General features: G+C 44.3%; 1 protein-coding gene and 1 non-coding gene across 3 annotated transcripts in view; both read left to right on the top strand.

Moving 5' to 3' along the window:
* LOC135912542 (uncharacterized) overlaps window positions 1–15,467 on the top strand; it is a 31,157-nt gene that overhangs the window by 3,426 nt on the left and 12,264 nt on the right. For both annotated transcript variants that reach the window (XM_065444998.1, XM_065444999.1), the window contains exons 4-8: window positions 506–660; window positions 3,317–3,471; window positions 5,696–5,806; window positions 10,690–10,801; window positions 13,684–13,862. In XM_065444998.1, coding sequence (XP_065301070.1) covers window positions 506–660; window positions 3,317–3,471; window positions 5,696–5,806; window positions 10,690–10,801; window positions 13,684–13,862 — 712 coding nt within the window. The remainder of the gene's footprint in view (window positions 1–505; window positions 661–3,316; window positions 3,472–5,695; window positions 5,807–10,689; window positions 10,802–13,683; window positions 13,863–15,467) is intronic.
* Window positions 8,700–8,772, top strand: TRNAL-CAA (transfer RNA leucine (anticodon CAA)). Its single transcript has one exon. It is a non-coding gene; the product is annotated as a tRNA-Leu (tRNA).

Raw genomic sequence — 15,467 nt, forward strand, 5'->3', positions numbered from 1 at the left:
GGCATCAAACAAATAATTTCTAGGATTTCTGTATAGTTTTTTATTTCAGTCATAGCTTTTGTACTGCTGCAGTTCACCTACCTTAAAGTCCTGTGTTAAGTTGCATGACATATACAAACACATATGGTAATCTGTTGTTTGCCCAATCTTGAAGGTCTGCTGTCAATGGCCTATGCATCAATATTTTGTGACAGTCCACTTCCACTGCTTCAGCCGTTGAGATCATACTCCTTAAATGCAGTCAAGTACACTGGAATGACACTGCTCTTGTTCAGCGCAGTCACCGGGCTGCAACAAGTCTATCATCGGACTGTCTGCAAGTGGCCACAATGAATTTGTCAGTTTTCCGGGTTGCCAGATCACTTGCTGATGACCATTTAGACAGAGGCCATATTTTGACGTTTACTGCAGAAAATTTATTGTTTAAGTCGCTACGGCTGTTCATAGTAACCTGTGCGATGTCCATGTGGTTGCAAGGTGCTAAGATGTCCTTCCTGTAATGCAGGTCAAGTTGTGGCTTGAGACAAACCTGCAACACATGCACACCATGGTGACCAACCACTCGAGATCCATCAAGATGTTGCAGGACATAATGACGCCTGGAGTGGACATCTCTCTCACAGGCATCTCTGACCTGGACCTGTCGTCTGCTCAGGAACGGTATGCATTTTGCTCTGTGAGCTGGACCATTCAGGCACTCGGTGTTCATATGCATGCCTGCTGACTCACCCAAAATTGCTCGCATATGATTTTGGGCTCATTCCATGATTTCACAAATATTGCATCGAACTTTCTTAAAAGCAAATTCTGCTTGCAAAAAAGTGTGCTTTAAAAGATGGTGCGATGGAATAGTGCAGAGGGAATCTTCGAGAATTTTAATGTTCACTGGTTTTCAGGTATGCTTACGTGTCTTACATGCATGCCAAACAGTGAATGTTCTGTTGAAAAGTATGAAACGGTCACGCACTACTAAGGGACACTATATTTCTGTGTTGGGCTTCTCAAGGTAGAGTTCGTGATGTTAATCCTGTGAAAAAGACATTCAATTAGTCGCACACTATTCCTATATAACACATCAAGAGGGCAGGTGTGGGGAATTTTGCAATAAAAAGAAGTGTTTGCAATCCTGCAGACAGCAAAATGGGCATTTGACCCTGTTGGTCACTGTTCCTACTGCAACAATTAGCTGTCGTAGCTGTCCTTCGTACGAATATGCTGAGCATAATCCGAAAGTTGTAACGACTTTGTCAGTGTGAGCACCTTCCATGTTGAATGCATCATGCGAACTACAGGATCTGTGTTCATAGCTGCCAACTTTACGATTTTATCATAAAATGCCTGATTTTGGATAGTTTTTGATAGTCTTATAGTCTTATAGATCTAAATCATTCATTTGTGTTGACCTTAGGACATAATCTATTTTAAAAAGCTTTTTTAACCTCCCCCATTTCGTGTTTGTGGGACCTTCATTGAGTTTGCAAGTTAGCAGGTATGTCTCCAACCATAAATGGCATTCACTCTGCTAATAAGGACTACCACTACTGCCATTATCTTTTGCAACAGCAGCATCAAGGTAGTGAATCTCATTGCAAGATCAATCTACTGCTGGGCAAATTGTGCTTGGCTGCAGCATTAATTTCGAATCCCTACATGTCATGTCCGGTTCTGTGGCGCAGTTCTACATATTTAATGCGAGACCATTCTTTGCCTACTCCCACCCACTTCGGCCTGGCTGTCTGTGTGTCTGTATGGCCTGAAAACAATGGTAGCGTAAAAATGAAGGATAATTTAGTTCCCTGCAAGGAATTGAACCAGGGCCTAGCAGCATGGTAAGCGAGTACCTTAATTACTCAAGAATGTGTTGAACACAAATGTAGGTCAGCCCCTACATAACCAACTCACCGAGAAATAAAGAAAATTTTATAGTTCGAATATACGTTGACCCACGTCTTTCTAGAAAAACGGAACTCTTTGAACATGACAGACCTTCATTTACCATAAGCTCGGCGACTAAATCTCGTTAGTTGATGTCACGAGCTGCATCCTCGTTGGAACTGCCAGAGATGTCATCCTCGTCAAATGCATCGCCAGCATCCTTGGCACCCCAAACGACGTTGTCCTCGGTGCCGTCGAGTGCATTGGACATGCAGCAGCATTTCTTATAAGCCAGCCTGGACAATCCAGACTGTCCTTAGGGTGAGCACAATGAAGGGGCTCCTTTAGCTGGGTGCTTTTACTAGTTTTGGTCACAAATATAGGTCGCTAGCTCAGATTACGTAACATTTTCGAAAAAAAGAGCAACCTATATTTTTATAAATACGGTAACTATCCTTGGCACCACGCTAGCAGTTGGCTAGGTCTGTAAACTATGTGTGGCGGTAGGGCGCCTGCGTAGCGTTGTCATTCACATCACTCGGCACAACACTCGGCCAGATCTGTCAGTAGTTCTCTCTGCTGCGGCGTCAGTCGCAAGTGGCTGTTTAAAATTGCAAGAAGAACTAGAATACGCAGAACTATGATAGAATTGGATGACAAGGAAGAAGGCTCTGCAGACATTTAGAAATTAAAGTTGTCTTGTGCGCAACAGCTGAAGTGAACAGTGATGTAATGGTGGTTGAATGAAGTCTGCAGTGTGCATTCTCTCGTACCGTAGACGAGTTCTACCAGAACGTTCTGTCATTACCCTGCTCTGTCGCCCTTGTAATAGTTTTCCTGGCATTTTAATTTTTTTTTCCAGCGATTGTGTTGCATTACGTGTTGAATTACGTGTTGCATTACTTAATCTTGCAGGTTATCGCGGTAGCAATTTATAAAGATACTCAAAGCAAGTCTGCACTGTTCATGGGGCTACTGTTGCGCTTTCGTGATCGATGGTGCATGCAGGGCCTGCACTTGGATAGATAGGTCTCCAGAAACGCGAGATGTACCGCGTCTTTCGCTTTAAAAATGAGAGCAGCATTTTGGCATTCACTGGTTCGGCAGACAGTAAATTTTAAGCTAGGAACGCCGGTGGTTTCGGTCGAGTGCATCGTGTGCACCATCGATGCGCATCGCCTCCAGCGCCACCAGAGGCGCTCTTCATCACTCCACCGTTCAGAGACACTGGATACTAAGGGTTACCTCAAGAGCTGTGTCACGCTAACATGTCACTGTCATTAAAACACTGGCCAACCAGCTCGAGTGCACTGCTAGACATTGCTATGCCGGTGTCAGTGCTTTGCCCTTCGAGCGCATCTGCAAATGTTTATTGTACATGTGTCCAGACATGCAGAGCAAATCATTTATTATTATTTGGCACTAATGTGTTTTTGTTCAGGAGGAACTCTCTGCATCCACCAGGCAGACAGTACGACGAATTTGGGAACATCACGGTGATTCTCGAAGAAGACGAGACCACGATTTCCAGGTCGGAACAGCCGCAAGACTCCGCCACGAATGAAACGGAGCCCGAGCCTGACCTGTGCTCCAAAGGTGGTGTGCCGTTTGAGAGCACTTTTTTTACGACTTGGCATGCTCGTGTTTGTCATTGTTAACACTTCGTTCTGCCGGCACTAGCAGCAGTGCACTGGTTTTGCACCAAAAAACTGCACTATCAGTTTAGGCTGATAATTTATTCTTTGAAAACTATTTTCGTGAATTTCGTGGTTTGGGTTAATTATTGAGAGGAAATAAAAGTTAAAGCTTCATTTTTGTTTACATTTCACACCAAAACCCCAGTGCCAGTATATCCGTGTCACGTCAGATTTCAAAAGTTCTCTGTGTGCGTGTGTGCGTGCGTGTGTGCGTGCATCCATAGCATCACAAAGCATACCATCAAAATCCATAGCATCACTACGAGCTGGTATGGAATGCAAGGGCAGCATCGCCACGCATCTTTTATTCTTGAGTCCTTTCTTCTTTCTTTTTTTCATTGATTACCAAATTTTTTTCTCAGCAAGAGCAGCATTCTTAGTATTCTAGAAGGGCAATTTATTAATACAGCTCAAAACATTTTTCTATTTAGTGTCCCTCTAAAGTCTTTGCTAAAGCGCCCTGTGTATTTGCTCGGTGAACTAAGTGTGTTGATTGCTGGTAGGCCATGTTCTACACTTTTGCCATCACATTACCGCGCGCCGACTTTTGTTACCCATACAGCAAGCTCAGACCTTTTTAATTAAGAGGAAGCTTTAGCTTGGGGGCTCCTATCTAAATACGAGGTATTGGAGAAAATATTTGGTAGGGCAAAAATTGAATGAGCTTTGCTGCATTTCAGGGAAACTTAAAATCCAGTGACTCTAGGAAGCATATACTTTATTTGTTGAATATTGCAAAATTTTATAAAGTACTCCATGTCAAGTACTCTAAAATTTGGCAATAATATATTTAGAAATTCTGTACTCTGCATCTACTAAGACTATCTTGTGGGGAGACCCTGCTAGACGAAAATTGCCGTCCCATTGCTCCAGATTGGTGTATAGCATTAATACAGTACTTGCTTGATTCGATCCCTCTATCATGCTTGATCGTTTAGCCTTTGCCATAATCATCATAAAGGTGTGAAATGTTTTTCCTCACTTTCTCAAAACAGCATTGCTGGCAGTGTCACCATTTTGGAGTGGTGATATGTCTGGTTCTACTTATCTTATGACTTTTTTTTTTTTTGAGAGGTAGACAAATAAGTTGCAGTGGGCATATAATAGAAATAGTATAGTAACAGAAATGTTCAAAAAGTAATCATTTGTCCTGAGTGTTACTATGGGTCCGTACTTTAAAAAGCTTGACATGGTGTAACTTTGGTTCAAATCAATCTAGTGCATTCACCTCTGCATACTCCGATTACTCAAGATAATTTTTTATATGTTGATATATATGGTTACACACGAGGTGTTTATTGCAGAACAAGATGAATCTGGTTGATAGGCGCGGTTGCTGAAGAGCGGACTCGCGGCAGCTTGGCTAACGTCCTCTTTCTTTCATCTGGTTGTCTGCGCGGCAGGCGTGGTTCATGACAGCTTGTGACAATATTATTTATATAGTTTAGTAAACAGCCCACCTCCAAGCAAGTTGCATCTTTTAATTCCTAGAAAGACATTTACTGTGCAACAAAATAACCTATACCTTAAATTAGCACAAAGAAGTGCATTCATCAAAATCTTCACTGAAAATAAAAAAAAATATATGGTTCTTAGATGCAGGATCTCATCTTAGTATAAAATTGATGTATAATACAATGCTCTGAAACATACCACTATGTTGTGAGTAGGACTTCTACAATATCGTCATAAACGTTACAATGTCACGTGCACTGTAAATTCATATGGACTAAATTGGTTCGCTTTAGATGCCCTAACTGATGCAATTTACAGAACTGCGATATGTTTTTGTGCAAAGTTGTAGTTGTAAACTTTGGGCTTACCATTACTGATTTGTTGCCACACGTTCGTAAAAATAAAAAAAGTCGGTCGTAAACCAAACGTCTGCTTCCTAGAGTCGCTAAAATATAACTTTTCCTCTCAAATGATACAATTTATACCGGTAAAGCAGTTGTCTCATAAAACCATTCCTGCATTGTACATGTATTTGAATAAGGAAATCGTAGTTGGCCATGGGCTAAAGTATCCTCTTAACGGTGCACTTAGTTAACAATCAGTATTAGTATTCATATGCTCCGAGCCTTCTGGCCCAGCTAATTTATAACACTGGCCCCTTCGTGCAGTCACTGTGCGTAGGAGGAGCCGCAAAACAAGATCATCAGCTGGCACACGTGCCAGCCTCTCCGATGAGCCTGTTGACACTGCTTCCGCTCCTGTGGTGCCAACATTTAAAGGTGAGCTTCCCATCCGTTCTCTGTTGCTGCCTTTTCTTCAGGTTGTAATCACACAGCCGATACTGTTCTTGCAGACTTGACTCGGACTTTGCAATGTTTCGTCCTACCGTTCAGGGCTAAATTTTTCATTTGCTGTGTAATCAACGAAGCCCACTTCATTTAAAAAGGGGCCTCGAGCCACTTTTTATCGAAGTAAAAAAGGTATTTAAAATGAAAATATGTTATTTCAGAAATAGTTTGCCGCAAAAAGTACTCGATTGCTTTCAGCAAAAGTGGAGTTATTGGCAATCGCACGCGGCCTCCGCTGTGCTCCCGTTCCTTTTTCAATGCCTTGCACTGTGAAGCCTACGACGCAGTCGAGCGCGCCCATGAAGCTCCGCCTTATAAATGTCGCGGTGGCGTGCAGTTCAAATTTCATTTTGGATGTTAACGTAGACAGTACGAGTTCCACCTTTGGTGCCTATGAAGTGCTGAACATAAGCCAGACGCAGTTGTCTTCAGCAAGCCGCAGCATGCTTAGCCAGTGGACTCGTGGTGGCACCCCGCGGTGACCGCAGTATCTACGCTGCATAGCCGACCGCAGCTTGATGTCTGCTGTCAACCAATAGTAGCCATCTAAGGGAATGACGAAATAGTGTATCCAATGACAAAATTGTGCATCTAGAAGAGAGTGAGGACAGGGCCTTCTGATAAAAACAGAGCATTTGAGAGAGAAGACGACTTTGCGATCCACTTGCGACCTCCACGCATTGCGTACGACAGCAAAACTTGGCTGAGATGTTGACAGCAGCATGTGCTACCCGCAGATTGTTATTTCACCAAGCCCAAGGTGTGGTTCAGGGCACCTTTAAGCTAGAATTGCGACGAGAGTTCTTCCTCTTTCGAGTATAGTATGTCTACCATGTATAGGTTTGTCAACGAGGACGGGGTTAACCGAGGGGCCTGATTTTCATTAGTCATATCATAAGAAGCGAACAAACACTGACACCAAGGACAACATAGGGGAAATTACTTGTGCTTAATAAATGAAATAAAGAAACGATAGATTAATGGAAATTAAAGTGCATGAAAAAAAACAACTTTCAGCAGGTGGGACCTTTATTTAATTTTATTGCAATAAAGACTTGCCCTTAAGGCATAATTCTTGGTGCGTATATGTGTATTATGTGTGCTGTGAGGCCTGTGTTGTGTATGAATTGAAGCAGTGTTTCATGGAATCTGTTATGTATCCAGTGGTCATAGCTGGTTGTCACACTGTAGCGGGGGCCGGCTTGCAGTAGGAGATGCGAGCGATCAGATTTTAAACCAGTACATGTCCATATTGGGTGGTATGCATCTGCTTCCATCACAGGAACGGAGCAGTATGGACACGTAGCACCCAGTGGTACAGTAAAACCTCGTTAAACCGTACCCGCTTAAACAGTAGTTTCGGTTTAAAAGTAGTAAAGTCAATTCCCCGACTCAGCGGCCATTGAACATAATGTATTTTGTATCCGCATAAACCGCACCAGCCTATTGCGTACGCATCGGTTAAAACGTAGCGTTTCCACTTTTCGTCGCGCGAACACGGCGGTGCGTCGTCTCCATCGGGCGGCCCGGCAGAACAACAAGCCTCAGAGATCGGTACAACGGCCTCCAAGCGCCCTGTGCGTTTGCACGTGAAGCCGCATCAACATCAACATCATTTCGACGCCGCATGGACGCCGTGCCAGAGAGCGTTGCGGCGTCGTGCAAGCGAGGACTCGCGTCATGCCGAAGCTAGGATAAAAAAGACACCGGGTGCTCAGCATAGAAGAAAAATTAGACATCGTCCGTGCTACCGAACGTGACACGAAGAAGTCGGCGCTGGCCCGCGACATGGATCTGCTGTTGACTACAGTGTGTGGCATTTGGAATGCGAAGTTGCTCGGCAGCGCTGCTGCGACCGCGAAGAGATGTCGTCTACGAGGTTCGACTTTTCACCATCGTTGCCGCTGTTGTTGCCGAAGTGTCAACTAGCGACAGTGATGAGGACGACACGGAAAGCGACAGCACGGGCTATTCAGGCCCAACAGTGGCAGAAGCTGCGTGTTACGTCAGCCTCATGAATGCGATCGTCGCAAGGAGAACAGGGGCGCGATAACGTAACTATTCCAAATGAAAAGTTTTCCGAACTCCGGCACCCGGCAATGAAAAAGGCGCCCCGGGACTTATGCAGCACTACTGCGCGCGTGCACGGACGTAACGCCAACGAGGAATCTGCCGTGCGAGTGTTTGCCGAGAGGAGGGGGGTATGGGGGCTGGCTGAGAAGCTGGCACGCAGCTTCAGAAAGTTTGAGGCCGCTGTCGTCGTGCTAGGCCATCGCGACATCAAACGAAAATAACACTTACGTCCCGCGAAGTGAATAAATACTGCATGTTTTTTTCCCTTTCATCGCACTCTCTCCGAGTTCCGTTTTCGACAGGTAAGTAGGCGATCTCATGCTATTTCGCTTAAACAGTACTACCGTTTAGTACGTACTTTTTCCCAGCTCCGGCCGACTACGGTTTAACGAGGTTTCACTGTAAATGCGGCCAGTTCCACCTTGAGATAACAGCCGGTGTAAGGGCCACCCCGACCTGAAGCCTCCTAAGCACAACTTCCTCTGCCCTAGTAAGGTGAAGGGGGAGGGAGCAGACACGTGGCGGGATAAGAGTGCGTGTGTCCTGCCAGAGAAAATTTTTACGGGCTCGGAGCGAGTTAAGGGGTTGAGGTGGGAGGGGATAGGCGGAAGATCAGGATTAGGAGGGCAGTGTGCCTGCTGGTCAGCAGCAATGTTGTGAGGGTTCGCTGAATGGCATTGAATCCAGTGTGCCTGAACCCACAACCTTCGCATGTCGCATAAATACCCAAGAAAGTGGATGGGAAAACAGCGCCGCGGTAGCTCAATTGGTAAAGCATCGCACGCAAAATGCGAAGGTTGTGGGTTCGGTTCCCACCTGCGGCAAGTTGTTTTTTCACCCACTTTAATTTCTATTAATTTATCGTTTCTTTATTTAATTTATTAAGCACAAGTAATTTCCCCTATGTTGTCCTTGGTGTCAGTGTTTGTTCGCTTCTTATGATATGTGTAGGTTTGTATAGCATGAATTCATCGGTGTACCGTAGTGGTGACCACTGTAAATGCGGAAATGCTTTTCCAACCACACGAGTGCACCTGAAAGGTGTTTCAGGCTCGTTAGTGCACTCGAACTTCATCGTAACAAAACGGGATATAACGAAATAATGGATATACCAAAGTAAGTGAAATTCCCCTTAAAATCCCCATAGAGATCCATGTATCCAAAGACTTTTTTTTAACGAAGTGAACGAAGTGGTATGGCATGGGATCAAAGGTCATTGAAGGCGACACCGCTGCGCCTGAGGAGCTGGGTTGAGCTCTCGTAATATGCTTCGCATAAAAACAAAAAAAAACAAGTTAATTGCAGTGTCAAAATTTGTTTTTCCAACCTGCCCAATAATTTGGACTTTTTTTCGTGACCTTGTCCATGTCCAATAATGTCATTCGGCGACTGCATTTACTTTTCGCACAGAGACTATAGCCCCAAAGACTCGTACGTGTTCAATGCAGACCGCGCGCAGCTGACAAGCGCCCACAGCAAAAAGCTTCTCTGTCACCTAGGCATTCCACTGGGCCCACAATGGGCAGCCAACAGGCTGCCATGAAATTTTCCTTTCCCCTCTTTTTCCGTTTGTTCGCTCATTCCGCATCTCCTCTTCTGCATTGCCCTTGTCCGATGCTCTTCGTTGCCTCGCTTCTCTGAGATTTTCGGCCAGCCGCATTAAAAACGGCATATCGTCTCGCGTGGCTGTACTGTAAGCAGTGTGCATATACACGAGTTCTGTGGGAAAATAAACGGGAGTCGGAAGATATCGCATTGTAGCCGCTCTTGCACTATAAGCAGTTACGTTATAAATGGTTCAAGCTGTAAATAAATTTTAGGGTTTTACATATGAAAACCGAAATCTGATTGAGACACGCCTTAGTGGGTTGAGTCAACCACCCGGGGTTTTCTGATGTGCAGTGTACGAGCGTTTTGCATTCCATTCGCATTGAAACCACGGCGACTTGGAATTGAACCCGTGACCTCGCTCTCAAGTATGTGTAAGCATTGTGCCACTTGCTCACCTCCACACATGTGACGCGACGTATGTTGTTTATCACGATTGATGAAGCACTAGATGGGCACATACTCGCTGGCAAAGCTGCCTGCTAGCCCAGACAGCAGGCAGCCGCGTGTCTCTTCGGGCCTGTACGTAGTGGCCGAAGTTGTCTATACTATATCTGTTCACAAATGTATTGGGCAAGGAAACGACTAGTACCAGACCCCAGGGAGTAGACAAAGAATGTTCTTTTTAAGGAACTCTGCAAAAAGCTTGGCATGTTGCATCTCCTGCATATTTCTGTGGTTCTTCGAAGGCACTGCGAGATGGTAGCATTACACCATAGTGGCTCCGTGGCTAAGCCTAAGCCTTCTGCTGAGCAGGAGGTCACAGGTTCCATTCCCGGCAGTGGCGGTTGTATTTTGATACATTTAAAATGCAAGCATGCTCGTCCAATATTTATGTGCACTTAAGAAATGGAAGAAAAATAACAGATGGTCTAAATTTGGAGCCCTCTACTACTGTGTTCCTTGCAACCCGCTGTGCAGTTTCGGCACATTAGAACCCACAATTCTGTTGTTGTTTTTTCAGACAAGTGAGTACTGTGGTCTGTCTTGGCTCTAGCGTTTCAACCAAAAAGTCGCAGTACTAAATTGCAGCTGCTCTTGGCTGTAATCTACGAATGTTTCCTTTTGGGTTGTTGTTCACCATGCAACTTGCTTTTTTTTTCTCTGTCTCCTCCCGATTTCTCATTAACCAGTGGTCGATCAGGAAGCCTCAATCCTCTTGAAAGAGGTCACGGGACAAGAGAAGACTGTCGTCTGTGCCGAGTCTGTAGTTATGCCACCTCCAGACAAGGTGAAAGGGCCCAGGTATGTCGTGCCTTGTGCTTTGCGTGGGCATCTGAAGCACAAAGGGTCCAGACTAGTTAGTTGCAAATCTTTAAAGGGACACTAAGTAGTACTGCATTTATTCGGCTGTAAGGTAATGCTTTTTTCCCAGAATCCTTAGCGTCAGTCACCCCCCCGCATTATAAGTGAATTTCGCCTTTAGGTGTGGCCTCACAGCATTGCGAATGTCACCTTAAATTGTAGCTTTACAGCAGAGTGCGCCACATTGTCGTGAAGCCACAGCTAAAGGGAAAATTTGCATAGGTCAACTTCAAGAGTTGAAGCTTGCAGCTCCCTTCCCCACTATCTGATGGTGGCCGTTTTGAGTTCTGGCTGTGTCAGTAATTCAATATTTAAGGTAATCCCCGCCAAGTCTGAATAATCCCTCGGCTACTTAAGTTTTTTGGGGGGGGTCTCTGAACTGGCACCCTCGCTTTATAATCGAATAAATATTGCAAGTTGAGTTATATTGGTAAATGACTTTTGGAATACAAAATAAAAAGCACTCTTACCGTGGGAGGAGGCTTAATAAGCCAGAAACAATGCATGAACAAGACAGCTTCTTGAAGGCAACAGTTTGCCATGTCGTCATGGCTATTGAGGGCATGTGCTTGGGCTTAGGTAATATATTTTTTATTGGTAAAGATGGGCTGCATTCTATTCTAAAGGAGCCAAATGCTGAACTTGGCAAGTTTTGAGAAATTTTCACTGCACCACTGTTGCCCAAATATGGGAATTTACTTTGAAATCCGTGACTTCTCACTGAGGTGCAGGGGTTTTGGCAATGGCAAGAAAAAGGCAGCATTTGCTGCCTCTGTTTTAAAAATAGCAGTATTGCTAAAGGAAAGATCAGCCTTCAGCTACGAATATGTCTGTTGATATATCATACAAGCAGCAACAATGCCTCCAAAGTACAATTAGCTGGTCTAACCTGATATGAAGTTCTGCTTTGGCATCCCCTTGAAATATAAAGGTGGGCCAAATGAAAACAGAGCACCCATAGTTGTGGACATCAAATTATGTAATGGCTCATTCACGCCAGCGACTTGAGATCGCGTGACCATTTGTGACTCGCGATTAAAAAGTGACCGAAGGCGACTGATGTTCACGCTGGCAAGCCCGGCCGAGCGCGACCCGCAAGTCGCAATCCCGGGGATTATCGTTCTCAGCGAGAACTCTCAGAATCTACGTGGAATTTGCCGCAACACGCGAGGAGGCCGGATGTAGACACATGAAAGATCACTTCCGGTGCACCACTGATTGGTTTATCAGTTTTGCAACCACGGTCGCACGACTGAAAAATCGTGCAGAGAACGACTGGCCCAAAATGGTCGCTTTTTGATAAAAGCGACCATTTGCGACCAACTTGGTTGTGCGACCACTGTCAGTCGCCGGTGTAAATGAGCCCTAACATCTTGTATGAAGTTGAGTGCACTGAAACAGAAAAGGATGCTAGTATCAGAACTTGATAATGATGCTCAACTTCATACAAGGTACAAGACATTATACAATTCGATGCCCCCAATGTTGCGTGTTCAGTCTTACTTAATCCATCATAGTACTTCAGATTACTTAGTGGCACGCTATTAGTGAAAATGAGAGGATCCGAGGGAATTAATCTTTTTGTTAATTACAACCATACAAAGTAACACAACAAAGCCAGAGAAAGTGTAAGGGAAGGCAATCATGTCTAATTAAAATGTGCATATAATAAGGGAAAGAGAAACGAAAATGGGCAAAAGATAACCTGCCGCAGGGGGGAGACTAATTCACCTTCAATTTCACTTGGTGTGCCTGATCGGCATTTTGACTACGCATACTGTATTTGAACATAATTTGCTGCCACCGGAAAATGGGCAAACATGTGCTGGTCAGGTGATTAAAATAAATTTCAGCATTGCCATTTGTTGGGCACATTGGTAAAGCTGACTTGGAAAGCATATATAGCGCCAGCGAACAAAAACAGGAAGGATACAACACCACAATATGCTAACTTCAAACAACTTTACGACATTTTTGGACGGTGAAAATTTCGATGAGGTGACGCCACTGTGCATGGGTTAAATAGGTGGTTGTTTCTTGAAAATAAAGTTGTTTGAAGTTAGCGCATTGTGGTGTTGTCTCCCTTCTGTCCTTGTTCTCTGGCGCTAAATATGCTTCTCAGGTGATCGAGTCACCCACTGATACTAACAGCAAGAAGCAGACTGTGTCATTCGAAATCTAGACAGGTGGAAAACTTGGTTGATAAAGGAGTGCATATCCTATGTTATAGTGAAATCAGTAGTTTCATTTGTGGCTCAGTGGAGGACAGTGCAGAAGGCAAGAAATGTCATACCTGCCAACTTCAAAACTTGGAAAATTCTCCTGTCAAAGTCAAAAATATACTAACAACTGTTTCGTTACTTTAGATTTATTAAAGCAATTTTGTAGGAGCACTGTGAACAGACTGTGCTTTTGTAATAGCAGCTGGAAGGATGTGTGGCCCAGACAACTGGAAAAATTTATGTATGAATAATGTAGGCCTAACTTAGTTACCGTTATACAGCGATCTGTAGAGTACAAAGAGGCGGTGCTGTGAATAGACTTGAATAATCGAGAGCCCAGAAATTAGGCTCCGAATATTTGTCATGATGTATTTGTATGCTGAATACTGTATGCATATGCTTTTGAAACCAACTTTTAGCGTAAAACGTAAAACAAGTTCTGAAAAATTGGACATTACTATAAAATCGTAAGTGCTGGCAGGTGTGTGTGTGGCTCACCCCAGGCGCCATCAAACATGAATACAGAAGGGCTCTTGTGACTGTCGCGTCCCTTTTGGAAACTTGTGTCATAGTGGGGATGCCCTCTCGTTTCCTGCTCAGCGTGAACGAGTACAGTGCAGCCTTCAGCTATAGGCCAAAGATCCCGCGCACTCCCGACACCATCAACAAAGACGGCAGCTGCTATTGCTACAACGAAGACAGCTTCAGCAGCCCCGTGCAAACACGTCAGAGGCAGAGACTGTCCGAAATTCCTCTGCAGCCATGGCCTAGAAAGTCTGGTCAGTAGTACACCATGCTTTCTTTCTTTCTAAGTTGTAACTTTCTTGAAATTTTGGCTTTGTCAATTTTAATTAATGTGATAGCTCCGATTACCTTTTCTTCGTACATGGGCTGTCACCACGCTTCTGCTGCCTAGCACCATCACCACCTTGCTGGCTTGTTAATGGTTGGCGGCTGTGCTCTGCAACTAAATTGCTATTCAGAACAGGCACACATTAGTGAACTGGAAATCTGGTTTCAGTTGCTTGTGCGCTATGCAAAGTGGATTCAAATTGTACAGTGCTTGGTTTAGAAGTGCTCAATGCTTGCAGCCACCTTTTCGGAATTTTGGAATTCCATTAAGTAAATGGAAGCTGAACATGTTCAACCTTCTTTTACATAAAAAGGGCAGAAGGTTGAGGGTCCATGGTGATCTCTAAAGCTGCTGCGAATGGATTCACCATTGCACCCCAGCCAACCCTTCTGAACTTCTCATAATGTTTACGAATCTCGTGTCATTCTACGATTTTACGAAAAATAACTTCTGATCTTGAAAGAGTTTTTGAAGCGTTGAAAGATGGGACAGCACAAGATTGCAAAAAGACGTAAGGCACGCAAATAAATTGTGAGGAGGCCTGTATTCTGCCCTCTTGTGGCAGAGCAAGGCTCTATATGGACCAAGCCTAGTCTGTACACACTTAAAACTTCATATAATGAAGTTGGTAAAAATGGCACTGCACTTAACTATTTAGTCAACCTTTTATAAGTACAGTCGCCGACGGCTTTCTTTTTCCCCCTTTTTTCATAAGGGGGGGGGCGCAAAATTTTCTGAATTAATCGGCAAGCAGAAAAAAAGTAATTTTGATTAGAAAAAATTTTCATTCTGTTGATTTTCAGAGTCGATGGCCAAAGATACTGTTTTATGCAGTGTCAGCAATATCTTCACATGGGCGGTATGAGGCAGTCTGCAAAGCTCGTGTGTCCACTCTGCCGCCGCTGTCGCCTGCAGTAGGACGCCACTATCGCGGGACTGTTCTGTACAGAGTCCGACCAATTCAGCATCAAAATGCATTGAACGCCTCAGTGACAGCTTGTTCTTGAAATCGCCTAAAATCAAGGCGACAGACGATAACCTGTTGTTCACAGCCATCGTGTTTACTGTAAATTTGTGACATGGCGCACGTGTGTCATACATCTGAGAAATTAAGCAAGGTTCCATACGGCGTCGGTAATCTTGGTAGCCATTATGCATTGTTTTTAATATTGGTTCTAGGAGTAAAGTTTTCACCCGAAAGGCAAAGCATTGATAGCAATAATAAAGTGCTAGCAACTATATGAAGGTTCGTAGTCTTATTGGCCATATAAATAGCACTAATGTTCACTTGCTAATAACTCTAGTGGCACACGCACACAGGGAAATGCCAAAAGATCTCACTCAATGACTGTGAACACTCACTGGCACAACGCTGGCATGAAGAGCGCAGGCAAAGAGGAGCGAACGCTTTGTCTGCCACTCGCCTCACTGTATCCCTGACGCTTGAGATTATGTGACGTCCAGCTCTAAATGCGATAAGACGGCACACATGAAGCCACTGGCTATCTCTGCTTGCCGAACCTTTGCACCC

This window comes from Dermacentor albipictus, chromosome 2 (assembly GCF_038994185.2).
Source record: "Dermacentor albipictus isolate Rhodes 1998 colony chromosome 2, USDA_Dalb.pri_finalv2, whole genome shotgun sequence".
Lineage (NCBI taxonomy): Eukaryota > Metazoa > Arthropoda > Arachnida > Ixodida > Ixodidae > Dermacentor > Dermacentor albipictus.